Here is a 17,833-nt window from a genome sequence, read left to right on the forward strand (position 1 = left end):
GTGTCCTTATAAGAAGAAATTGGAATGGAGAAGGGCACCTGGGTGGCTCAGTCAGTTCTGAGGTCAGATCAGATCATGATCTCATCTCAGATCATGATCTCAGGGTTGTGAGATCGAGGCCTGTGTCGGACTCGGCCCTGGGCATGGAGCCTGCTTAAGATTCTCTCTCTCTCCCACTTCCTCCGCCCCTCCCCCCACTAAAAAAAAATAAAAAGCATAAAGAAAAAGAAATTGGAATGGACACACAAAGGGAAGACCGTGTGAGGACACAGTGAAAAGGCAGCCATCTACAAGCCAAGAAGAGAAGCCTCGGAGGAAATCAGCCCCGTGGGTATCTTGATGTCAGCTTCCAGAACGGGGAGACAATAAATTTCTGTTGGTTGAGCCACAACAGACTGTGTGGCTTTGTTACGTCAGCCCTGGCAAATCCAGCAAACCCCAACACCCTCAATCCCACGCTCTGCCCACTTTTGCCCTTTCTACTAGGCAGCAGGGAGTAGCCAGACAAAAGAGCACCCCCCCATTGACTGGCCTTTCTTTAAATTCCTGACCACTTCATGATACCCTGAGAACCTCTCTGGTTTCCCTACTCTGTCTACTCTGCTGGTCTCCTGCAATGCTACCAGCCCTCACCCACTCTCAGTAGGTGGGTGACCTCATTCCACTGATAGGCAGTCAAAAGAGGATGCCCCCACGTCACTGTCAGCCAACCCAATAACCTAACCCCCAAAGCCAGGGTCTCCGTCTTCCTTCTGTGAGGTAGCAGAGCTTCCACACACACGCCCCTGTGCCTCCTCAGTTCCACGCACCTACACGTGAGCTTCTCGCAAATTTTCAGCGTTTTCCAGCCATTTCCCCCTCTTCTGCATTATCAGCTGTTGCCCGTCTCTTGGGCTATCCACTCATCCTCGGAGAAAGGAGAGACTACACGGTGTCCTCCTGCTGCGTCCTCATTTCGCCACTCTTTTGACAGAAAACTCTTCAAAACAAGTCATCTCGCTTACTGATACCACATTCTCTTCACGCACACTCTCGTGAACCTGCACTTACCGGGCTTTGTCCTCCACGTTCCTCTGAAACTGTTCTTGTCAAGAGTACCAGTAACTCCCTGTCTGGTCTCAGCCTCTTGTCTCAGGGGTCAGTCTTGCCGGCTCCCTCTGCTGAGACTCTTCTCATGTTGCTGACCTCTGCTACAGGCACACCCCCCGGGTGAGTCTCTGAAACTGCTGTTCCTGCACACGCTCTCTATGTGATCTTATTGATCCACTTGGCTTTAAAAACTATCTGCATGATAGAGCCTCCCATATTTATGTTTCCAGCACTGACCCCTTGAATTCCAGATATTTATACCCAAGTAGCTACTTGATGTCTCCTCCTGGGGGTCTAACAGGCATCTTAACCTTACCTCCAAAAGTAAATTTTTGTTCGGTGCCTTCTCCCCCCAACCAAATCTCCTTCAGCCCGCGTTTTCCCATCACTATAATTGGCAATGCTGCCCTTCCTTTGGTCAGTTACTCAGACCAAAATTCTTGGAGTCCTGTTTGACTCCTCTTTCTTGCAAACCCCGTATCCAACTCATCAGTAAATCCTGTTGCTTCTACTTTCAGAGTGTATCCAGAATCCAACTGCTTGTTTTCTTTGCCACGTTTGTTACTACTTCCCTAGTCAAAGTCATCATAACTGGCCTCCGACTTTCCCTCCTTACTTTCCTACAGTTTATTCTCAACACAGAAGCCAGATTGAGCCTTTCAAATGTCATGCCTGATCAAGTCACCCAGTGACCTTGAATAGATTAAAAATAAAATTCCCTGTCCAAAAAGTCCTTATCCTGTCTCACGGGGCTATTAGTGATCTGGCCCTCTGCTACCCTATGAACCTTCCTGTTCTGCCTCCCTTAACCCTGCATTCCAGCTCCAATGGCGTCCTTGCTGCTCCTGGAACAGGCCAAGGGCCTTTCTTTCTTTCTCCTCAGAGGTGTTTTTGTTTGTTTGTTTGTTTGTTTGTTTGTTTTGCCTCAGCCATGATTTCTGTTATTCCTTCCATCTGGAAAACTTTTGCCCCAGGAAGTCCTGTGGCTTGATTTTTCACTATCCTTAGGTCTCTGCTGAATGTCACAGATGGTCCTAGTGTTAAGGAACTTTGAGAGGGGGCAGGAGTTGTCTGAGACTAGCCACTCGATTATTTATTGAACCACCACTTAGAGTACTTGCTGCATGCCAGACACTTTTCCAAGCACATCCCCATGGATTCTAGAATTACATCCCTAGCCTCACAGAGCAGGTAGTAATAGCTAACATTTGTTGAGCACTTAGCATGTGCCAGGCATTGTGCTAAACACATTGCAAATATGACCTGTCTTAAACCTCATCATACCCCATGAAGTAGGTACTGCTATGATCCCTGCTTTACATCAGAAGCACAGAGAGGTCAAGTAACTTGCCCCATACCACTCCAGTAGTGGGTAGTGGAGCTGGATTTGAACCCAGGCTTAACTACTGATGTCACGGGAGTTAAGGAGTAAAGGGTGACGCTTGAGTGCAGCTTTTGAAGGGGGTGGAGCAGGCATTTGTTGAGGCTAAGAAGTAGAGGTAAAGATCTTCCACGCAGTTGACCTTGCTTGTAGGCAGGTGCAGAGGCAGGCAGTCAGCCTCCACACTTTCCAGGATCAGGTTCCGCTAAAGTGTAAAGGGCAAGACTGATAAAGGGAGCGGGCGGAGAAGTATAAAGTGATAGTGTCTGTTTTTCGGACACCTGCAGAGAAAGCTTAAGGCCGGCGCTTTTCCCTGGAAAGGCAAAGTCTGGTCTTTGCTCAGGAGGCTGGAGTGAGCGGCTGTAGTAATAGAGGTCTTCCAAGTTCTTTAAGTCTTTATTGGTCTGGCTGGCCACGGAACTTTGGAGGAGGGGGTGGGTGGGAAAGGAAGTCGATAAAAGGGAGGTGCAGTTTCAGAACCGGCCTAGCTCTCTCCTCTCTTGCTGACCGGCCTCTGGCGGGTCTTTCCTCCAACTTCGCCCTGCAGACCCCTCAGGGGACCCCAATGGCCAACCACAGATTCAGTTCCGTGTCCGAGGAAGAACCCTGCTGCAACATTTCCAAGAAAACCCTGATCTGTCTCTGCGTCTTTTTTGGTCTCCTGATCGCGGTGATCATCGCGGTGCCGGTCGGGATCCTGATGTGGCGCCCTCCGCCCAAGCAGTGGAAGGGGGAGGGCACCACTGCCCATTTGTACGAGATCCTCCTGGGACGGTGCTACACCTACACTCAAATCGTGCGACCTGAGCTGGGGTGAGTCGGCGTCCGTGGCGCGCAGCTGGACACGGCTGGGCACCGCGCGCGAAACAAAGCCTCTTCTATTCCGGGTCAGCAGAGAGCCCGCTGGCCAGGGCTGAGTAGGGAGTGCTGGCCTTGCGATTCCGTGCCACTCGCCAGAGCGCTTGGCCTTGGCACCGAGGGTGCGGACGGGGAGCGCGGGGCTCGCTGGCCCAGCGGGCTCAGCGGCCGAAGCCCCCGCGGAGATGCCCGCCTTCTGCGCAAGGTGCTCGGAGCCGGGCAGGTCCCGCGCTGCAGCCCCGCTCGGCGCTCGCTGCCCGGCTGCCGGCGCGAAGGTAACTGGTAGGTGTGTTTGTTGGGGGGGGGGGGGGGGGGGGGGGGGGATCGCTGGCGTTTTCTACTTTGCATGGGATTTCTGTTCGCTGGCCCCAAAGTGCCCGGGCAGTTACAGCTGACACCAGGTTAAGTGGCTTGCGGAGCCTGCAAGGGGTTGAGGGAGCATCAGAAGGGCCAGACCACTAAAGTGAGGTTTTTTTCATGAATATAAAACAGTACTTCCTGCCCGCCCAGAGATAACAGGGGACCGGAGAACTCAAAACGATAACCAAAAACAAAACCAAAACAAAAACTTTTTTTTTTTTAAAGATTTTATTTACTTATTTGACAGAGAGAGACACAGCGAGAGAGGGAACACAAGCAGGGGGAGTGGGAGAGGGAGAAGCAGGCTTCCCGCGGAGCAGGGAGCCCGATGCGGGGCTCAATGGCTCGATGCTGGGCTCAATCCCAGGACCCTGGGATCCTGACCTGAGCCAAAGGCAGACGCTTAACGACTGAGCCACCCAGACGCCCCAAAACAATAACAACCTTTAAAACTGAGATAAAATTTACACTGTAAGGGGCGTCAGCTCGATGGATCTGCACAGACCCTGAAAAGACCACCCACATCAGTCTGTGGAAACTTTCCGGCCGTTCCTTGTGCCTCCTGCCAGCTAGTTCCTAATCTCCCCCAAAGGGAACCGCTCGCTTTCTTGACTTCCATTCCCAGGGTTTGGTTTCACCCAGAAAACTCATTTTTGAATTTGTTCATGGAGGGGAACCAGCCAGAAGTAAAAAGCTATTCCCTCAGGCTGCCCAAGGCGAGCACTGGGAGCCACGGTTTCTGCTGTAAATTTGAGATTTTGCAATTAATCCCGTTTGCAGAATCATCCTCAGAAACTCGCGGAGCTGAGTGGTAAAATCCTCATCCCAACGCCCATCCCTCCCGCCTCCCAGCGCTCTCTCAGCCCACGATCCTAACGCAGATACCGGTGGTCTCGCTTGCACATTTTTCAAGGCCAAAGATTGCCAGGATCCCTTAAGTGCTTTGTTTCCAAGTAATTAAATAGTTAATGGAGAAACCAGCAATTGACGCGTTCCTTCAGGTTACACTTCAAGTATCAATAAAATCAAGCGTATCCGATCTGACACAGTAATGATAAAGCGGTCTTTTTTTTTTTAATATATACTTTTTTATTATGTTATGTTAATCCCCATACATTTCATCATTAGTTTTTGATGTAGTGTTCCATGATTCATGGTTTGTGTACAACACCCAGTGCTCCATGCAATACGTGCTCTCTTTAATACCCATCACCAGGCTAACCCATCCTCCCACCCGCCTCCCCTCTAGAACCCTCAGTTTTTCAGAGTCCATCGTCTCTCATGGTTCATCTCCCCCCTCCGATTTCCCCCACTTCATTCTTCCCCTCCTGCTATCTTCTTCTTTTTCTTTTTTCTTAACATATGTTGCATTATTTGTTTCAGAGGTACAGATCTATGATTCAACAGTCTTGCACAATTCACAGCGCTCACCATAGCACATACCCTCCCCAATGTCTATCACCCAGCCACCCCATCCCTCCCACCCCCCACCACTCCAGCAACTCTCAGTTTGTTTCCTGAGATTAAGAATCCCTCATATCAGTGAGGTCATATGATACAGGTCTTTCTCTGATTGACTTATTTCGCTCAGCATAACACTCTCCAGTTCCATCCACATCATTGCAAATGGCAAGATCTCATTCCTTTTGATGGCTGCATAATATCCCATTGTGTGTGTGTGTGTGTATATATATATATATATATATACATACATATATATATATATATACCACATCTTCTTTATCCATTCATCTGTCGATGGACATCTTGTAATAGCGGTCTTTTAATTTTCATTTTAGTGTAACAGTTTTAAAGTTTTTGTTGTTGCTCAATCATCTTTGGTAAATTCACACTATTGGTTAGATCATCACCGCTGAATAGCAAGCAAGATGCATCACAGGAGTCACGTGACTTTCTAATATTTGTCAGGGCAGTTGCTCAGTATTAAACACACACACTCACACACAAATATATATAGATATAGGTATAGAACTCCAACATATACACATACACATACATATATATGTATATGTGTAATGTTCAAAAATAACAAAAGAGGATATCTGTTGTTAATATTTTTTCAACATCCTTCCAGATATCTCACACTATGCGTGCGTGTGCGCACACACACACACTATACATATATATATATATGTTGGTAATTAATGTGGTCCTACGTGCCAAGCACTTAAGAAATATCAAATCATTGAGTCCTTCAACAACTATATGAGTCACTTACTACCACCATCCCCACTTTACATATGAACAAACTGAAGGAGAGAGTGTGAGTAAATTCCCCAAATTTTGGCTCCAGAAACTGAACTCAGCCACTACACTGTGCCTGTGCTGCTTATATGTGTTCTATAAGTAAAGTGTCCATAAAATATACTGACCATGCGCGGGACTTTTTGAAAAGAAAGGGGACGCTCTTAATAATTATATGGAGTCCATAGACTTTTACTAGAACATGTGGTCACTTTATCCTTGGGTGGTTTAAAAGCATAAACACAGGAGCCGCGCTGCCTGGGTTTAAATTTTGGCTCTGTCACAGTGTAATTTTGGGCAAATTACTAACTTTCTCTGTGCTGCAGTGCTCTTAGCTGTAAAATGGAATGATTGGGGGCGCCTGGGTGGCTCAGTTGGTTAAGCGTCTGCCTTCGGCTCAGGTCATGGTCCCAGGGTCCTGGGATCGAGCACCGCATCGGGTTCCCTGCTCAGCGGGAAGCCTGCTTCTCCCTCTCCCACTCCCCCTGCTTGTGTTCCCTCTCTCGCTGTGTCTCTCTCTGTCAAATGAATAAATGAAATCTTAAAAAAAAAAAATGGAATGATGGTACCCACCACATGTGGGAATTCTGAGGAGCAGGAGGAATAATCTTGATGTGTACTGAGTGCTCATAATGCTACTGTTTTTGGAATTTCAGTATCCCAGACATCTTACGACAATAATAAAATTTAAATCAAGGCCAACATCAAAATGGATACCTAGTATTAAATTTATTGAAATCACAATCCAGCAAATCAGTCCTCTGATGATAGAATATGTCATTTCCAATTTTTTTTTTTTTAATTAAACACCCGGCCTTGGAGATCTTTCAGTGTTAGTACACGTAGATTTACCAGATTCTTTTTAACAGCTCATGGTATCCCACAGGGTAGAGGTAACTATTTGGACAGAAAATTAGTTACCGATTTTCAGTCCTGTTCATTCATTCAACAGACACTTGCTGAGCGTCTACTATGTTCTCAGCAGCGATCTACTACTGATAACACAGGAGTGGATGACAAACTTCCCACTCTCACGAAACTTTCATCCTGGTTGGGAGTCACATGCTTCAATGAATGTCCTTGTACGTATATTTTTGTGCACTTACAGGAGTGTTTTTGTAGGATAGTTGTCTGGTGGTGGAATTGCTGGATCAAAGGGAGGATCGTGCATATTTTAAATTTTGATAAGAATTTCTAAATGCCCTCCAAAATAATAGTACCATTTTAGGCTCCCATTACCATCTATCACAGGACGTGCTTTCCATTGCTCAACAGTATCAACTTTTTTTTTTTAAGGATTTTATTTATTCATTTGAGACACAGAGATACAGAGAGAGAGAAGAGAAAGCATGAGCAGGGGGAGAGGCAGAGGGAGAGGGAGAAGCAGGCTCCTTGCTGAGCCAGGAGCCCGACGTGGGGCTCGATCCCAGGACCCTGGGATCATGACCTGAGCCGAAGGCAGACGCTTAACCATCTGAGCCACCAAGGCGCCCCAACTTTTTTTTTTTTTTACTTATGAGAAAAATAGCACCTAATTGTTTTCTGATTATCAGAGGGTCTTAGCATGCGGTAAATATTTACTGGTCATTTATATTTTTATCTGCGAATTTTCTGTTCAGATCCTTGCTAATTTCCACTGAGTTGCTCATTTATTTCTTTTTAGGGGCGTTCTTTATATATTGTAGATCCTATATATGGTATTTTCTTCCTCTCTGTTCATTGTCCTTGGAACCCTTGTAATTTCTGTTGACCCCCACTCCGGAGACTTTAACTTCAAGGTTATGACTCTTTGATCAATAATCTCTTTCTTTCTATGTTGTTGCAACAAACATCTTTGTTGTTGCAACAAAACATGGCGTGCTGATGTTGTCTCTTTTAGTCATACCGTCTTAGCATTAGAAATCTTTTCCATGGGGCACCTGGGTGGCTCAGTTGGTTAAGCCTCCCACTGTTGATTTCCTCTCAGGTCATGATCTCAAGGTCCTAGGATGAGCCTCTTGAGTCAGACTCCGCGCTCAGCAGGGAGTCTGCTTGAGTTTCTCTCTCTCCCTCTGCCCCCCTCCCTGCACCTGCTGCCCCCCACCCCCTGTGCACGTGTGCTCGTGCTCTCTCTCTCTCTCTCTTAAATAAATAAACAAAAATCTTTAAGAAAAAGAAAAATATTTTCCCTGATGAGTTCTGAAATCATTCCTGTGATCCTCTTCTCACATCCCTCCCCTTGCTGGGGTCTCCTGCTTTGGCTTTTTGTATTGGGCCAAAGCATCCAGTTATGTCAATTATTCAACCTTGTAGCTTCTCAGTATTTCTTTGTAGATCTTAGGACTTTGTGTTCTTCATATATTCCTTTTCCTTCGTTCTCCTTTTCCAAAATCTCTTACCCCCATAGAAGTTACTTTTTGCCAGTCTTTGAGTATGGGTAGGCAGGCATTGAAACTTGTCCCTGCTTATCAAGCTGGGACTTTCTGAAGTTCAGCCAGGAACATTAAATGCAGAGCACCCCCAAACAGATGACACCTGGTTCTGCTGTCTCAAGATCACATCCAGGAGCTGCATTCTGTCCTGAGATGGCCCTGGGTTCATGGGACCTGAGAGACATGTGGCCAAGACTCACCAGAGTGTTAGCAGATGGTTAGTGCTATTGATACTGTGGGAGAGTCACCTGTCTGGGCAATAGTCAGGAACCAGGGAATGTGGGCAGGTGGAGCAGAGTCTGCAGGAGGGAATGGAGAGCCACCACACCCAGAGTAAGATGGGCTCTAGAAAGGCACCCAGAGGTATATTTCAGTTCCAGGAAGCTTCTTGCCTTGGGGAAAACCAGTCCTCTCCATAAATTTTGGCCATCAGTGTTAGCTGCTGGCTGTTTAGGGATAGGAGCGGGCATTCCTTTGACAGCTGTCTTCACCTGCACCATACAAGCTGGGGTTCCCAAAGGGTGAGACTGTTTCATTCACCCCTGCACCCTCTGTCATCCAGCACATTGCTCATCACATTATAGTCCCTTAGTAGATGCTTGCTACGTTGAACTCAGTCAAGTCCACATCATGTTGGTGGAAACATAAACATACACAGTGAGAGACTTAATAGAGAACATTCTTCATCCGTTTTGCTCTGCTTGCTGTTGATCACAGACAGCTAGATCATCTGCACTGGGACTTGTTTCTGATTCCTTTTTCTTCATTTCTCAATTTGCTTTTGCTTCTCCTTCCTCTTCAGAATTTCTAGCAAGATTTCTTAGGGGCCAATTCTTCATTTTTACTTCCCCAGGCCTCCCATTTCAATGACTCTAGCATTTTATTCACTTCTACTCAGTAAAATTCATGAGTTCAAAATGTACAAGATAGCAAATTCCTACAAACACATAGTAAAGACTTGTTGTGTGCCTGGCGCTAGGGTTACTGGGGGTTGGGGGAGGGGTTGCTTCAGAGAGGACGAAAACACCAGTCCTGCTGTCCAGGGTCCTACGGGGAGGTCTGGGAGGACGGTGCTGGAGACAGCGCTGCAGGGCAGCGTGATCTGTAACAGCACACAGCTGTGTCCAATGGGCGAGAGGGGCCCCACGGAGGGCGGAGTGGTTTCTGTTCTCTAAGCCCTTTGCTAGATTCTGTAGGAGGGTGTAAGGGGTACTCAGGTACCTATCAAATAAGAAAATATGTGAGGGCGCCTGGGTGGCTCAGATGGTTGAGCGTCTGCCTTCGGCTCAGGTCATGATCCCAGGGTCCTGGGATCGAGTCCCGCATCGGGCTCCCTGCTCCTTGGGAGCCTGCTTCTCCCTCTGCTTCTCTCTCCCTCTGTCTCTCTCATGAATAAATGAATAAAAAATCTAAAAAAAAAAAAAAGAAAGAAAGAAAATATGTGAATTGCTGTGAGTGAAGTTCCTGCACCATGCCACAGAGATTCAGAAACGAGCACCACCCCTCTGATGGAGCAGAGTCAGGAAGGACTCCATGAGAAAAGTAGCATATGAGGTCTTCCTTTGATGAGAGAATTTCAGGAAAGGGCGTTCTGAACAGTGTGTGTTAACCTGTTGAATGAATCTGGGAGACAGATAAGATGCTACTTCTGAGGGAAGATGGACCAATGGTTAGATCAAAACTCTTTAAAGGGTATGGGACCTTGGCAGGACCCCACTGGTGAGAGGGTGTGGACCTCATGTTGGCCCACCCACAACCTGAAACTTCTCAGTGTGCGAGAGAGTATGAGCATGACCGTATTTGCATAGGACAGAATTGTAGCATGTTTTCCCTCTGGGTGATGGAATGACCACCTGCTCAACATCTGTTTCCCCAGTGAGACCCTGAACCTCATTAGAGCAGAGTCAAGTTGATGGCCTCACGTTCATCTGTGTGTCCTCAATGCTTAGTACTTTGATTATCAGGCTTTAACCCCATCTTTCATGCTGGGACTCTAAGGCAGAGCAGTGGCCAGAGTCTTAGATGCACCTGACTGAATACGGAGGGTGAAATAGGGAAAGCGAAACTGGTTTCCCTGGTGTGGGACCTGGGTGCAGCTGTGATTGCAAATGGGGAAATCAGACCACAGAGCTGAGTTATCTTTAGAAGGAAGGGTGGAATACACATGCAAGTAAATGGGGTTTGAGGTAGAATCTTCTGGAAGGAGAGGCTACTTGAGAGCCCTGGGAGCACCTCAGATGGCTGAGTGGGGGAAAGCAGAGATACGAGAAGGAAAAGGAGAGACGCTACTTCTGTGTTTTGCTTCAGAAATTCCTAGAAAGGCCAGGAGTGCCCACTGCTAATGTCATGCCCATGCTTCTTGCTCTGCTGTCATTATTAAGAGCGGAGGGAAGTGATGGTGTTCCACCTGGAGAAAACATTTGTTCTTTATTACAATGAATACTCATGACTTCTCCGCTTCCCCTTTTCCTCTTTGGAGAGAAAGCCCTTGGAAAGCGGTTGCCAAAAGTCCGTCTAGAAATTCTGAAGAGAAAAAGGTTGGGAATCAATGTTTATGGGTTGTCTGCAATGTACTCAGGACTTTATATAGTTGGTTCTTTTATCAGAATCCTGTCAGAAAAGTCTCAGGACACATCCTGTGGTGGAGGAAATGAGGCCCGAGAGAGGTTAAATAATTTGGCTTATCCTACAGTTGGTCAGAGCAAGCTGGGTCATTTTGGGGCCCAGTGCAAAATGAAAATGTGGGACTCATTGTTCAAAAAGCAGGAGAAAGCTTTTACTTTCCTCTGAGGTCTTGTCACCAGCTGGATGGTTTTTACTTGCTATTTAATGTTGAGTTCCCTTGGGCACCGGGATTCTTGCAGGGACAAAGCTGACCCTCACAGTTGCCTGGGGCCGCACTGCAAAACTTCGCACCTGGGGAGGTGCATCTGATCCTACCCACCTGCACTCACGCTCCTGCTGGGGGTGGAGTGTAGCAGCCTGAGAACCTACCCCAGGGAGGTGTGAGCCAAGGCTTCAAGCCCCCAGTGCAGGCTCCAGTGTCCACTGGCCTTGTATCACAAGATGCAAAGCAAAGATAAAATTATTAAGAATTTCCAGACGGCAACTGCAGAGCATTAAACTCCAAGACTGGGACCTGAGCCCAGGGCCCCGTGTGACTACTTTGGTCAGATGCCTACAAAGTCGGCTTTGTAGTTAGTACGTGGCAGAAACTCATCTCTTTCCATTTTGGGATCGTCAGACCCATTTGACTGATGGAAAAACTGAGGCATGCGGTGATTCCCACCCCCCACCTCCCCGCCTCAGGACCAGGGCTGGTAAGTGGTAGAGGTGGTTTTTGAACTGAGTGACTGCACAGCTTACAGCCATCACATCATACGACTTCCAAAAGAGTGTGTTCTCAGCTTGTCCCAGGGCCTGAGGCAACCCATTCCAAAGATAGGAGCATTTGTATAGTCTCCAGATGGAGGCATCTGTTTCTTTTTCTGTCTCAAAAGGTGAGTCATGAGGCTGCAGTGTGAGGTCCTTGGGCTCCTCCTTTTAGGGAAGCAAGGTCCTAGAGCCCAGAGCTTTGTCTCTCTACTCCAGAAGCTATTTTGGACCTCTGCAGGTAAAGCACCAGAATGGGAGTCCTGCCTGGTCGCCAGGACATTTTCTTTGTGGCTTATCTCTCTTGAAACATCACCTCCCAGAACTGGGTCAGGAAAGATGTAGGGCACACTCTGCACTCTTAATCCTGTGCCTGTGGAAGTCATTGCTCATTGATCACATCTCACTGGGTGAGCCTGGCCCAGCCTCAAAGCTGTCTACACAGCATGCCACGTAGATGCTACCAGTTTGTTGGAGCTGTTCCAAGAGATGATATCTGTTTATGATTCTGCCAGAATCACGTTGCTTGTCAGCCGAAGTTGGTAAGTGTATTTTTTTTTTAAGTAGGCTCTACCCTGGGGCCTGAACTCATAACCTGAGATCAAGACCTGAGCTGACATCAAGAGTCACAGGCTTAACTGATTGAGCCACCCAGGAGTCCCTGTAAAGTATTTTTTATCCCGTCTGGGGATAGTCACCATCATCCCATCCATTTTCAGTCCTGGGAACTTAAGTTCAAAGGTGACTAACGAGTGAATAGGTCCTAAGGTAGGGGCAGCAGAGGAGAAGCTGGATCAAGCAGTCTGAGGGCCTAGGGCAGCTTGGCTTGGAGAAATCTGATGGCACAGAGTATTGGTGACCAGGTGGTCTCTACTGGTCGAAGAATAGTCTTGATGCCCAAGGATCGGGTGTGTGTTATGTTGCTCTCTCTATAAGGCAGACTCAAAACCTCAGATAGCAAAAAGTCAAGAATAATGGCCAACATTTTGCACAGTTCATCACAATTTGTGTTCATTTGTCAGAGTAGAAGTTTCAAAAAGTTAAGAGCATGACTTTCATTAACATACAAAATCAATGCATGCCAAAGATTTATTTGCTCGTTTATGAAGGAATCAGTGAAATGATAAAGTCAGTTCAAAGAACACCTTGGGGGCACTAAGTATTTATATGTATTTAAAATAGAGTAGAATTAGGTTGATAGGTCAGATATAAAGGTGGTTAATGTTCTACAGGTTAATTAAAAGCCATAACATTTGGGGTGTAGCTTTTCTATCAGACAGAAATTATTTGCATCTTTAACCAACAAAATGTATGTTGTTAGCATCTAACTTCATAAACTTTGATAGTAAATAGGAAGGACAAAGACACATTCTGCTACATGATTAAATATTTCTAGGGGCAACCTGTCAATGCCCTTGTAAGACATTGAGGCCATCCTGCCCACCTTCTGGCCTTATTTCCAAATTGTAAGTATTTTTTTGTAACACATTTACTCAGTAAGTGTTTCTCAAGCTCCTGTTATGTCCCACAGACTCTTCTAGATCCTGGGGATATAACAGTGAACAAAACAGACTACATTCTTGCTCACATGGGTCTTTTATTCTAGTGGGATTGGGGTACAGACAGTGAATAAAACAGGAAGACACACAGTGTGGCAGACGGTGGAAGGTGCTACAGAGTGCTGGGCAGGAGTGTGAGGCTGTTAAGTACCATAATAAAATAAGAAAGGCTTCACTGAAAGCTGACATTTTAGCAAAGACCTGAATAAAGAGGGAGAGCAAACTTAGAAACATCCGGGGGAGAGACTTCTGGGCAAAAGGAGGAACAAAGACAGAGGCAGTGAGAAGCAGCAAGAATGCCAGTAGGACTGGATCTCTCTGTTAGGGAAATATTAAAAGAAATGCAAAGCTAGACAAAATAGTGAGCCCCCTTTTCCTAATACCCTTTGTCAATAATTAACATTCTGACCTCATTTCATCCATCTCTTCACTTTTTTCCCTCTAAAGTGCTTTATTTATTTATTTAAACCATTTTATTTTTAAAGATGTATTTATATATTTGAGAGAAAGAGAGCGTGAGAGAGAGCGAGCGAGCTGGGAGGGGGAGGGGCGGAGGGCGAGGAAGGGAGGACCTTTAGACTGTGCGCTCAAGCTGGGGCCAGGTTCCGGGGCCCTGAGAGCATGGCCTGAGCTGAGATCAAGAGTGGCAACAGACGGAGCCCCCCGGGGGCCCCTCCCCTAAAGTACTTTAAAGCAAATTTCAGACTTCACATCCTTTTCTCTGTAAGTACTTCAGTCTGTATCTCTCACAAAAAATAACATTAAAAAAATAGTTGACATACCACTGTCACACCTGACAAAACTGAGACTCATTCTTGATTATTACCCTGTACCCACCCTGTTTATTTTTCCCTGAGTTTCTTAAAAATGTAGTTTTATAAGGGATTTGTTCAAAAAAAAGTTCACATGTTGCATTCGGCGACTTTATCCTTTAAGTGATATCTTAAAGGATACCTTAAGCATCCTTTTTTTTTTTTTTTAAGATCTTATTTTTATGTAATCTCTGCACGCAACATGGGGCTTGAACTTAGGACCGCAAGGTCAAGAGTCGCATGCTCCACTGACTGAGCCAGCCAGGTGCCCCTCTTAAGCATCCTTTAACTCCTAACCATTTTTCCTTCTCCATTTTTAAATGCCTATTAATTTGGAAGAGACTGGGGAGATGGATTGGATTTGAGGATGGGCAGGAATGCATTACAGAGGGAACTGTGGAATTCCTTGGGCATCGGTCACAGCAGGAGGCACATAATGTTGCAGCACCCCACATTTAGGGGGTTAACAGAATTGGGTATTATCTGCCTGATTCATCTATTATAAAGTTCTTTGACAACTTATCATTTCATCAGTTTAGCACCATTTGATCATTGTTGCCAAGATCGATTATGTCCATAGGGGCTATACAGTGGATGTTTTATAATTCTAAGACTCCTGAATTCATTTACTCTGATTCATCTAAACAGAAGCCTTTCTCTCTTAACCCTGAAGTAGCGTCCACAAAAGAAAGGCAGGAGAGATGCTTGATTCTTTTCCCTTATTTATCAGTTTACAGAATAACAAGTTGGTTAATCCCCTATCAATGTCTAGAGATGACCAACGAGTTTCTTTTTGGTTTCGAGTCTGTAACATTAAAAAAAAATAAATAAATCACCTATGGTCATTTTTACCAAGCCATTCAACTTGGTTTTCATGGTTTAAAAAAACAAAACAAAACAGGTTTTTCTTTTTCCACTTATCCAATTTATGTACAATTTAATTAAATTATATAATGAAAACAACAAGTATAAGCATATTTACAAATAAATAAAAAGACAACCAAGTTGGGTGTACTAGACAGTAGCCTATTAATTATGTAGAGAGAATGGATAGTGTTGGTTAATGCAGTGAGTCACTGAGATAGGGGTCAGGTAAGAGTTTTTGCAATAAGTGAATTGAGAAGTGGTCAGGTATTTTTTTCTTGCCATTAAGGAACCCCTTAGAAATAGATCAGTTCAGAAAATTACCAAGACAAAGTTTTTTGTTTTTTGTTTTTAAGGAAGCTCCACGCCCAAGGTGGGGCTCAAACCCACAACCCCGAGACCAAGAGTTGCACGCTCCCCTGACTGAGCCAGCCAGGTGCCCCAAGACAGAACAAAAGAGGAAACTGAATGAGATAAAATCAAGAATTGATTTTCGTGCGCGCGCGTGTGTGTGTGTTTGTATGTGCATGCACACACGGGTGTTTCAAGGATTCAGGGTTTGCTAGGGGAAGAATAATTACATTTGTGGATTTTTGTAGTTGATCTGAGTGGGCATCGTCTTTTTCAACAAAATATCACCAGGAAAAGTATCTACTGTGGAGGGAGGGGATGATGAGAATCTTGTTTTGAAGGCAAAAAAAGGTGAAAGTTGAGGTCAGAAATTTGAAGAATAAATGGAGCAAGAGAGTATCTTTCTTTTTCCTTGCAGTGACTCTTATTTTTTTCTAATTGCAAAAATAAAACAAGCCTATTGGAGGACACTGAGAAAAATACAAAAATATAGAGAAGAATACAAACTCACTTGACCCCCAAAGTGGAATTCTAAATAGTGATGAATGCCACAATTACAAAAAAAAAAAAAAGAAAAGGAGAGTCACAAAAGGGAGATACAGAGCTGCTTAAATGGATGGTTTCAGCATACACAGTTTTTTTTTTTTTAAAGATTTTATTTATTTATTTGACAGAGAGTGAGAGAGAGAGCACAAGCAGGGGGAGCAGGAGAGGGAGAAGCAGGCTCCCGGATGAGCAGGGAGCCCGATGTGGGCCTCGATCCCAGGACACTCGGTGTATGCAATTTTATAGGTATAATTCAAATGTCTTTTATAATATGACATTTAGGAAAATCACTAAGCTCAGTTTTCTATTTCCTAATAGAATGTATCAAACATGATGCATCCACACGGTAGAAAGTTATCTACGTCTTTGGTCCTTGGATGTTAAGAAGCAGTAAAGTCTGATTTGAAGGGACATGAGAAACTCCCCCAAGGCATATTTTTACTTGGCCTCGATCCATATTTGCTTTGATACCATTCAAATGTTACTTTTCTTATGACTATCCAGCAAACATTATAAAGCATTGCTGTGTTGGGTACCTCATAGTTTAAGTATTGTGAAATTCATAGTAAAATTGCTTTCCTCGTTATCTCAGTTCCTGGGAGTAAGAGTTTGTGGATGAATTAACTTACGTAGAGCAGTATCAAAGTTAGTAATTAAATCTCCTTGGGGATTCTTCAAGAGCAAAGAAAGACTAAAAACAGAAACTGTGAGATTTAAAATGACTAAATAAATAAATAAATAAATAGAATTACAAAGATCAAAGACAGTGGATCACATTTTGGGGAACTTCCTTCATGTTTTAGCACTTCTAGATACAATTTTTTCAAGGGGACTTTTGAACCCCCGGATAGGAACACATCAATTTACCACCGAGAACTGTCCCCTTTGTATTTGCCATGTCTTTTTCCTTCTTCTGTATTCCTTATTCTCATGTCAGTATCTCCTCTCAATATTTTTAGGCTAAAGATTTAAATTATGAAAATTTTGAACACACTGAAATGTCTAGGGAATAATATTACAGATGCCTATTTACTCATCGTGCAGAGGTAACAGGTGTAATTTGCTTTAGATTTTTTTCTAGGCTTTTTTTTTTTTTTTTTTGAGTTTTAGTTTGAGTCCCCGTGAGTTCAAACTCACGACCTGAGATCCTGAGGTCAAGACCTGAGCTGAGATCAAGGGTCAGACGCTCAACAGACTGAGCCACCCAGGTGCCCCTCTTCTAGGTTTTACAGAAATAACATGTGACAGGTAAAATCAAAGTACCTCTGCCCACAATTCCCCTTTCTTCTTTCTCTGGAAGGGAGGCTTGTGAACTGAGTATTTGATATTTTGGATCAATGTGATAGGAGGCATGCTTTGCCAAGAGGGAAGAAGAGTGAGGAAAATCTCTTTGGGTTTGGAGCCAACAGTGTCTGCCACATTACATATGCCCAAACTGGTCTCCAAATTTGTGGTGTCAGCTTACTTTCAGAAAAGTAGCCTGAAGGTCCTTGTTGATAGGCATCCTTACCATCACTTAGAACAATTTTGCCCATCTCTTTATGGCTTTAATTTTTGTTTCCCTGATTACTAACACAATCGGTCATCTTTTTATGTGTTTATTGGCCATTCTGTTTTCTTATGTGGAGTGCCTGTTTTTGTTTTTTGCCTGTTTTTATGTTGAATTGTCTGTCTTCTTTATACATTCAAGATTCTAATTTTTTGTCAGTTAGGTGGATGGCAAGTATGTCCCTCCAATCTGTGTTTGACTCTTGAATTTATCAGATCCTTTGTATTACATGATTGTAATGTAATCACATTTATCATTTATGGCTGTGCCTTTTGTACTGTATTTAAGAACTTATTTTTTTTTAATATTTCATTTATTTATTTGACAGAGAAAGAGAGAGACAGTGAGAGAGGGAACACAAGCAGGGGGAGTGGGAGAGGGAGAAGCAGGCTTCCCGCGGAGCAGGGAGCCCGATG

The 17,833-nt window shown here is 44.7% G+C and overlaps 1 protein-coding gene and 1 long non-coding RNA gene across 2 annotated transcripts in view; both read left to right on the forward strand.

The window, feature by feature from the left end:
• Positions 1 to 2,611: 2,611 nt before the first annotated feature.
• CD38 (CD38 molecule) overlaps positions 2,612 to 17,833 on the forward strand; it is a 42,793-nt gene continuing 27,571 nt past the window's right edge. Inside the window, exon 1 of the mRNA XM_025887105.2 lies at positions 2,612 to 3,283. Coding sequence (XP_025742890.1) covers positions 3,036 to 3,283 — 248 coding nt within the window. The 5' untranslated portion in view covers positions 2,612 to 3,035. The remainder of the gene's footprint in view (positions 3,284 to 17,833) is intronic.
• Positions 11,656 to 17,833, forward strand: part of LOC141372571 (uncharacterized) — a 6,725-nt gene continuing 547 nt past the window's right edge. Inside the window, exon 1 of the long non-coding RNA XR_012377854.1 lies at positions 11,656 to 17,806. This is a non-coding gene — a long non-coding RNA (uncharacterized lncRNA). The remainder of the gene's footprint in view (positions 17,807 to 17,833) is intronic.

Source organism: Callorhinus ursinus, unplaced genomic scaffold, assembly GCF_003265705.2.
Source record: "Callorhinus ursinus isolate GAN/ISIS: 27379988/994484 unplaced genomic scaffold, GSC_fseal_2.0 scaffold4, whole genome shotgun sequence".
NCBI classification, from domain to species: Eukaryota; Metazoa; Chordata; class Mammalia; order Carnivora; family Otariidae; genus Callorhinus; species Callorhinus ursinus.